This window comes from Arachis hypogaea, chromosome 15, assembly GCF_003086295.3.
Source record: "Arachis hypogaea cultivar Tifrunner chromosome 15, arahy.Tifrunner.gnm2.J5K5, whole genome shotgun sequence".
NCBI classification, from domain to species: Eukaryota; Viridiplantae; Streptophyta; class Magnoliopsida; order Fabales; family Fabaceae; genus Arachis; species Arachis hypogaea.
Window position 1 is genome coordinate 28,452,597 of NC_092050.1, and position 9,320 is coordinate 28,461,916.

A 9,320-nucleotide genomic window follows, 5' to 3' on the forward strand; every position below is an offset into this window, starting at 1 on the left:
CAACAACAAAAGGGATTCTGATACTTCCACTCCTCAAAATTCTGAAAAGATGCAGTAATGGTATCTTCTACACTTTTTCCTGCATTCTGAAAAAGCCTCCTATTCCTCTCCATCCAGACGTTTCACACAATGACAAAGAAGCAAATTAGCCATTTCTTTCGCTCTTCCTTTCTCGTAGTTACACCTGTCCAACTGTGAAAATGTTCCTTTACAGTACCAGGAAATGACCACTTCCTATCAAAGTGATTCAGCCATGCGCATCATACCTGCCAAGTAAATTCACACCCAAGAAACAAGTGATAAACATTTTTAGCATCCTTACTACATAGAGCACACATGTTGTTGTCATGACCAATTATCCCAAACCGGCACAATCTGTCTTTTGTATTCACTCTGTCTATCAAGACAAACCATATAAATAGCTCCACTCTTGGCGGAACTAATCCTTTCCAAATAGAATTGGTAAAACTATAATTTGTTATGTCCTCTGGGAGCGTATCCTCCTGCAATACCTGCACAAAGGAGTTAGTAGAAAAAACACCTTGTTTATCAAACTTCCACACAATCCTATCCTCCCTGTTTGGCACTAATTTAACCACTCTCAGAGTTTCATGTAATTGATTCAGAAGTTCCAACTCCACTGGAATGGCTCACGCCTCCATTGGAAGTTCCAAACCCAATCTAACCCGTCCCAGAACCCGCAGACCCCAATGACACATCCTTTTTGCATTGAAATCGAGAAGAGCCTTGGAAACCTATCCTTTAGGGGACCACAGTATAGCCAGACATCCTCCCAGAAACGCGTTCTTCTCCCATCTCCAACCTCCATGGACAACCCATTTATCATCTTCTCTCTTACATGTTGTTCCTTAATCTATAGCTGACATATATCCTTCCAAGGACCTCCTTTAGTGGGCAATGTCTGGGTGGATAATAGCTTGTTAGGATTGAGATTATTACACGAACACACCACCTTCTTCCACAGCGGACAATCCTCCTTTGAGAACCTCCACCATCATTTAAACAATAGCGCTGTGTTACGTATCATAGCATCTCCAACACCTAACCCACCTAGCCTTTTGGCACCTGAACCACTTCTCATCTAACCAATGCCAAGCCATTCCTTCCATCCTCTCTACTCCACAAGAATTTTCTCTGTAGTGAAATCAACTTTTCAGCAACAGCTTTCGGTCATCTTGTACAAGCTTAAGTAGTATATTGGCAAACTATTTAAAACAGCTTTGATGAGCACCAACTTTCCTGCTTTATTAAGCACCTTCGACTTCCATAAGCTTAGTTTTTCCTCCACCTTGTCTATTATAGGCTTCCAAGTCTTGACTAACCTCGAATTAGCTCCTAGAGGGATTCTAAGGTACCTGATTGGCAGAGCCGCTTCCTTACACTCTAACAATCTGCACATACGTCTCACCCACAGTTGGTCACAATTGATTGGGATTAAACTGGATTTGTCGAAATTTATGCTTAACCCCGACATTAGTTCAAAGCAACGCAGTAGTCTCTGATAGTTCTTCACAGTCTCTTCCTCCGGCGGACAAAACAATATAGTGTCGTCGGCGAACTGAAGGTGCGACAATTCTATATTGTCTCTCCCAACCAACAGAGGAGATATACGGCCATTTCTAACTGTCTCTCCGACCATTCTATGTAGTACATCAACCACAAGTACAAATAAAAAAGGGAATAGTGGATCGCCTTGCCTCAAACCCCTTTCCATCATGAATGGCTTCGTCGGTGAACCATTTACCAACACAGACATAGAAGAAGTACTGACACACTCCATTACCCACTCCCTCCATCTTCGACCAAATCCCATCTTCTGCAACACAATGTCCACAAAGCTCCACTTTACTCTATCATAAGCCTTCTGAAAATCTAGCTTGATGATTGCCGCTGCCTTTTTCCTTAATTTGAGCCACTGCACAGTTTCACACGCTATAAGTGCCCCATCATGTATTTTGCGGCCCTTGACAAACGCACTTTGAGTCTCCCCGACCAGCTCTGGCATCACTGCTCTCATCCTCCTAACTAGCACCTTCGAAATCACCTTATAAACACAACCAACCATGCTAATCGGGCGGAAGTCTTTGATTTCTTTAGTCCCGCCGAACTTAGGAGCCAACGTAACCCATGTGATATTAGAGTCTTTAGGTAACCTAGCTGTCTGAAAGAAAGCAATCACAGCAGCTGTAAACTCAGTCCCAATTTCTTCCCTGCACCTCTTTATGAAATTCATATTGTACCCATCACTGCCTGGTGCTTTAGACGATTCACAGTCCCAAACTGCCTCTCTAATCTCCTCCACTGATGGTAATACCTCTAAAGCCATAGCATCCTCTTCAGATATCCTTGCCACCAGCCCATCTCTGAATCCCACCCTAGCAGACTTCTCTTGATGATACAATTGCCTATAAAACTCTCGGATAGCAATCTTTATTCTAGCTGAGTTTCTAATCAGTCTTCCATTAATAACCAAAGCATCAATTCTGTTATTCCTCCTCCTTGAAGAAGCTATTTGGTGGAAATACCTGGTGTTCTTGTCCATATCATTCGCATGCTTCGATCGTGACATTTGTTTCCAGTGTAGCTCTTTTCTAACATACCATCTCTCACAACAAGTCACCAACGCCTTCCTTCTTGCCTCCACTGTTCCATCATATGTCCCACTGCTTACCATGTCATCTATCTTCTTTATCTCATTCTCAAACTGCAGGATTTTGTTATCCATGTCACCAAAGTTGTCCTTGTGCCATCTTCTCAAAGGAATTGTCAAGGCCTTCAATTTGTCTGTGAAATCTACATCTCCCAAACCCCTCCATTCCTCTTTGACCATTCTTAGAAAATCTTCATGGGTAAACCATGAGTTAAGACTTCTGAACGGTCTTGGGCCGCCTCGCATCTTTGTATCTTCCACAATCATCGGGCAGTGATCTGACAAACCCCTTGGTCCTCCTTTTAGTCGAGTCTCTGGAAACTCCTCAATCCATTCCAGGCTAACCATTACTCTATCAATCCGGCTACATGAGCTCCCTCTAAACCAGGTATACTTGCGATCATTAAGCGAAAATTCTACTAAGTGCATATCTTGTATCCAATTCTTGAATTCTTCAGCAGCTCCTGGTAATCTATCCGCCCCCTTTCTTTCCTCCACCTGAACAATCTCATTAAAGTCTCCCATAAAGCAGCAAGGGACCTGATATAATCCAGCAATATAACTTAACTCCTCCCATAAAATCGTCTTCTCGTCTCTAGCATGAGCGCCATAAACCAAGAAAAACGCGCAATTAAAGTTATTCTTCAACAACACACCTTCGATGCACATCCACCTCTCCCCTTTATAACAGTTATGCATTTTAAACATACTTTCATCCCACATTAAGAGCAGCCCACCCGATGCACCATCAGACGTCACATATTCCCATCCCACACTATAGCACCCCCAGAGACATACTACATCAAATCTAGTTACAACATGCCTTTTAGTCTCTATCAACCCTAGCATATTCAAGTTATTTTTCATCTTCAAATCCTTTATCATTCTCAACTTCCCATCCCCCCTCAACCCCCTAACATTCCATGAGCTAAAAATCATTTTAACAAATTATTACACACCTTATTTTTGTTTTTGGGTCTGCATCGTCTTGCTTTCGCCCTTTGTTTTGCCATTCCTCTTTTCTGAGCATTCTCTTCATTCTGAGCTTGGAGTATCGCCATAATATCCTCTTCTTGGTCGTACAAAATTGCACCAGATTCCACCGCCAATTCCCATGTCCTTTTGTTCTCTGTCATTTGCTCCTCCGCTTTAGAACACTGGTTATCACCCGATCCGCTATCATGTTCACTATCCAAGCTATTCATTATAGACGTTCCAGCTTTGTCCCTATCCTTCTCCGAATCTTTCCTGCCTATCATATCACCTCGATGTTTATGACCAACACTTTCATGATCTACACAGTGCTTTGACAAGGTCGTATTTCCAATTTCACTACCAGCGTCGTTTTCGCCCTCTGTACTTGTTTTTTCAGTATCATCCCCTTCATCACTAGCATCCCCAACCCCTCCAAGCATATAGGAATCCTCACCATCATCCCTAGAGCACCTTGTGACCATTCCTTCGAGCTCCTCCACCACTGCTTTCCTTGCGTTCAACTTATCCCAGACTACCGTCTTCTTTCCGGCTTCATGGCTTTTCGGCGCCGACGCACCAGCACCTCCGTCCACCACAATCGCGTCATCTTCAGCCGTGTCCATCATCGCGTTTGATCGTTGCGGGCAAACACCAAGCTAGAGCCTCCAAGCGCTGGTCTCGCCGTTCGCCACTCACTCTTCTCCATTGCGCCAGGTCCGCGGGCTACCGTGCAGAGCCACGAGCTCATCTCCATAAGGTTCCTTCCAAGCAGCTGCGCAAGGATCGGGTACCTTCTCCCCCCCTGAAACCCTGCGTCACCCGACCCAAATCAGTTTGGAGTGGCCCAGATTTCCGGAACGCGCCTCCTGTCTCAGCGCTACCTTGGTTCGGGCCTGATGAAAATTGTTGGCCCAATTGCAGAATCATACCCCTATTATAATAACTGGTGTATCTGGCCCAATCTTCATGTTTTTTGTAATTTATTTTTGTCATTTTTCTCCTTATGGCTCCCTCATCCAGCCCACTTACATTGTTTCCACAAAGCCCAGACCTGTTTCTTTTTTAATCCTCTCCATCACTCATCATGTCGTATCCCATCAAATTAGCTCTGTCTTTAATTCCTTGTTGATACGAATCGGCCGTTACCATTTTCAATAAGTTGATTTTTGAATTGGCATTATTCCACTCATTCAAAATTTCTTATGAATTTACTATTCTGCCCTTGTCATCTTCCCTTTCCCTCATCACCATCATTGCCAACTCCGCTACCTGGTCCCTGCATTCCGGCTCATCTAATTGGCTTGCTTGATCTATAGCCATAACTTGAGAGTGGCTTGTTGCATCGTTATCTCGTTTTTTGCTACTTGTTTCACTAGCGTTAATCTTTTCCGGCTTACACGCTGCACTATATGTCTCTTCACCCACCTCTTTTACCAACACGTCAAAATCACTTAGTCCAATTGTAAGATGTATCCATTCGTTGATAACATCCAATACACATGTATCGATTTGTACGCGTCCGACACTAAAGAAATTGCATGATTCTGTCAAATTATCACAACCCACCACTTCACCCCATTGACTTCCGATGATATTGAAAGTGTTCACCGACCAGGAATGTAATGGAACTCCATAACATTCTAACCATACTCTCCTAGTTTCACTTCGCTCCGCCTCCTCCCATCTCCAAACACTATGGAAGAGTTGTAGCAGACTGTTCAATTTAAACGTGTAGGTTTCTTCTGCGCTTTGCACGCAGTCAAACGTCAAAAGAGCTTTATACGCACCGAGTTCTCGTATTTGGACAACTTGAGGCAGGATTTTCGCGATCTTATCTTTCATAGATTTAAAGTCAATGGCTTTTGTCGTCCCTCTTACTAAACTTCTCTGCAGCCACTCCAAGTTATCTTTTGCCACCGCTACTTCAATCTTTTTGGTCCACCCGTTTTCATGTGGGACTTGTTCTTTTTTCTCCTTCCTGACCTCCGTTATATTCTGACGTGCATCATGAGTCTCTTCGTCTTGTTGCCTCCGAACCGTCTTGTTTTGGATGTCATCTCCTTTCTGTGCCCTCTTCGTATCATACACATCTGATATCCTCCGGTACTTCGCTTCCCCTACAAACACAACTCTTCCTCTCAACCTCAACCGATTCATTTCTCTGATTGCCTTCAATGCTCCTCCCTTCGTAGTATATCGTATGAACGCAAAAATGTATATATTATCGCCTTTTTGTTTACGCGATAAATATATGTCATTGATGTGTCCAGTCTCTTTCTTCTTTTACGTCTTTTTTTCCTTTCTCTTCTCTTTTATTTTATTTTCTTTTCTTTAGGATTATTAATATCATCATCATCATTATCTATTTTTTTATTCTATTTTTCTTTTTTTTCTATCTCAAAAAACAACAATAATAAGAAGAAAAAAAGTGTATAGCAAAAACGAAAAGCAACCAAAAAAATAATAAGCCAAATAAATTCTTGTTAAGAAATTGTTGCATCAAGTCCAAAACCTTAAAAAAAATTTTAATTAAGAAATTTTAATATCAAATTTAAGATATTTTTGTGTCACAGCTAAAAAATTTTGATACTATTTTTCTATTTTATGTTTTTACAACAACTCCTCCCCCTTCTTGTTATTTTTATAATTTTTGTATTACACTTTTATAATTTTTTTTTGTTTCACTTCTAAAAAAATTAAAAAAAAAAAAGAAAAACAAGGAATAAAACGAAAGAATTATGCAAGTTTTTATTTCTTTCTTTAGTTTATCCTTTGAATTTAATTTTAATACACTATTAGTATAAAACAGCTTTACACATGCATCCAATTACGTAACATAATATTATTAAAAATAGGATAAAATATACTTTTATCCCTTATGTTTATTAAAAATTTTAAAAATACCCTTATATTTTAATTTATTTCAATTTTATCCCTTAAATTTTTAATTTTTGCATCAATTTTACTCTTCTTGCTAATTTTTTTCAGTTAACATTTTTCTTTCTAATTGTACCCATCCCTAAAATTACCACCATCATCGTCACACTCCTCTCTATCTCTCATCACTGCATTCATTTCTCATGAAAACGCCATTTTTACACTACTACTAGACTAAAATAGTTCCTTTTTCTCTCTGGTGCAAGCACCTGCTCCCATTACTTTTATCTTCTGCTGCCAAAGTATGCACTATACACTACTCTATCCCCATTTGTTTTTTGTTTTCTTTTGAATTTGTCATTGTTCTTCTTGAAAGAAGAAGAGAATCTTAAAGAATTAATGGAGTAATTTTTATTGAATGAGGAAAAAATGTGTACAAAATGAAAAGAAACCATGTTTTAATTCTAACAAAACTAATCCCTTTTTATACACTCACACTTGTTAACTATTCTTAAGGGGTATTAAATATTAATTGATGGGCTGCTACTGCTTTATTGGGCTGCAGTTGACTTATACTTTGGGCTGCTGCTCTCAATACTCTCTCTCCCCCTTCAAGCTCAAGTTGCTCCTTGGAACAACTTTGAGCTTATTTTTGAGCCTCTCATAACTGGTTGTTGACAAAGATTTTGTTAAAATGTCAGCAACTTGTTCAATTTCAGGAATATGTACAACCTGTAATGACTTGTTGTTGATCTTTTCTCGAACAACTTGGATATCTAACTGAAAATGCTTCGTTTTGTCATGTAAGACAAGATTTGTAGTGAGCAAAACATTGCTTAAATTGTCACAAAATATTGATGGAGCAGTAGTCAATTCTTCACCCATGTAATCTTTGCTTCACAGGCTGCTAGGCTTTCGAAATTCTGCCTCAGTTGAAGATCTACTTATAGTTGTTTGTTTCCTACAAGTCCAAGTAACCAAATTAGCTCTGAAGAATACACAATAACCCAAAATAGACCTCCAATCCTCTAAATCTGCTGCCCAGTCAGAATCAGAAAAATCATACAACCTATAGTCGTTGCATTTATGTAAGAGTAAACCATATTCTTGTGTTCCTTAAAGATATCGTAAAATCCTCTTTACATCCTTCCAGTGAGCAAGTAAAGGGCTGTGCATGAATTGAGAAACCTTCCTCACAGCAAAACTCAGGTCAGGCCTAGTGATGGTAACATATTGCAATGTACCTACCACAGATCTGAAGAGCTTCGAATCCTCAAATTGTTCTAAAATTGTAGACGGTAGCTGCAAAGAGGAGATCATAGGAGTAGGCATAGCACTTGCCGTACTCATTCCTAATTTAGACAGTAAGTCTTTAATGTATTTAGTTTGGGATAAATGAAGTTGTCCAATTTTAGTTTTATGAACCTCAATACCAAGAAAGTAGGATACCTCTCCCAAGTATTTTTGAGTAAAAATCTTGTTTAACTTTTGTATCATAACATCAATTTCATTCGAATCATTACTAGTGATGATAATGTCATCAACATAACATAGAATATAAATGACATAATGAGAGTCATGTTTGATGAATAAAGATGTATCAGACTTAGTACTAACAAAGCCAAAACTGTTTAGAGTATTGCTAAGCTTTAGAAACCATTCTCTCGGAGCTTGCTTGAGGCCATAAAGGACTTTATTTAATTTACACATTAAACTGTCAGAATCATGAGAGAAACCAATAGGTTGATGCATATAGTTCATGTAAATCACCATTGAGAAAAGTATTATTAAAATCTAATTGTCTTATAAAGCAGTCTTTTAATAAAGCTATACTTAACACAATTCGAATGGTGGAAGGTCTGATAACAGGACTAAACACCTATTCAAAATCAAAGTCTTCAGATTGGTGGAAGTCTTGAGACACCAATCTGGTTTTGTACTTTTGTATAGTACCATCGGGAAGAGCCTTTTTATAGTGAAAACCCATTTAGATTCAATAATTTTGGCATTTTGAGGTTTTGGCACAAGTGTCCAAGTATGATTTCTGATTAAGGCATTATACTACTCCTCTTTTATAGCATTTTTCCATTGAGGAATAGCTAATGCAGCACTAGGTGTTTTAGGAGGTGTTTTATGTAAAATGTTTAAATCAACATTACTAATTAAGGCTTTGGGTTTGGAATTTTCAGTTTTAGACCTAGTGAGCATGGGATGTTGATTTAGAGATTTAGAAGATATAAGAGCATCTGCAGATGTAGGAATGGGTGCAGAATTATTATTATTATTATTATTATTATTATTATTATTATTATTATTATTATTATTATTATTATTATTATTATTATTATTATTATTGATAGAGTCAATAGGTGGAGGCAGATTTGTATCCCAGAGACGAGAATAGGATGTTGTATTTCAATAGTAAAGTGTATGGAATTAGAATTAGTAGGAGTACTTAGATTATGACTACTAATATCGCTAGGATTACGATTTGTATACTGAATATTCGAAATAGAAGAACTGTGAGATGAAGAGCCTAAAACAGAACCTATACTAGGAATAAAATTGTTAAAAGAACTAGATTTACCAGAATCTCTAGAGGAGTCATTCTTATCAGTTTTAACAAATAGTTCCTTGTAAGAAAAAAAGGTTTCATCAAATTGAACATGTCTTGTGGTATAAAGTTTACCACAAGGTAAAAGGCATTTGTAGCTTTTTGAGTTTGGGGCATAACCAAGAAAGACACATTTATGAGATTTAAAATCTAACTTTGTTTTATTGTAAGGCCTTAAAAGAG

General features: G+C 38.7%; 1 protein-coding gene across 1 annotated transcript; it reads right to left on the bottom strand.

Annotated features, from left to right (window-relative positions):
• Positions 1-99: 99 nt before the first annotated feature.
• Positions 100-829, bottom strand: LOC114925340 (uncharacterized). The gene is made up of 3 exons (XM_029292925.1): positions 677-829; positions 267-512; positions 100-192 (listed from the first exon to the last, which is right to left on the bottom strand). The coding sequence occupies exons 1-3, from the start codon at positions 827-829 to the stop codon at positions 100-102; spliced, it is 492 nt and encodes a 163-aa protein (XP_029148758.1).
• Between the last annotated feature and the right edge of the window lie 8,491 nt (positions 830-9,320).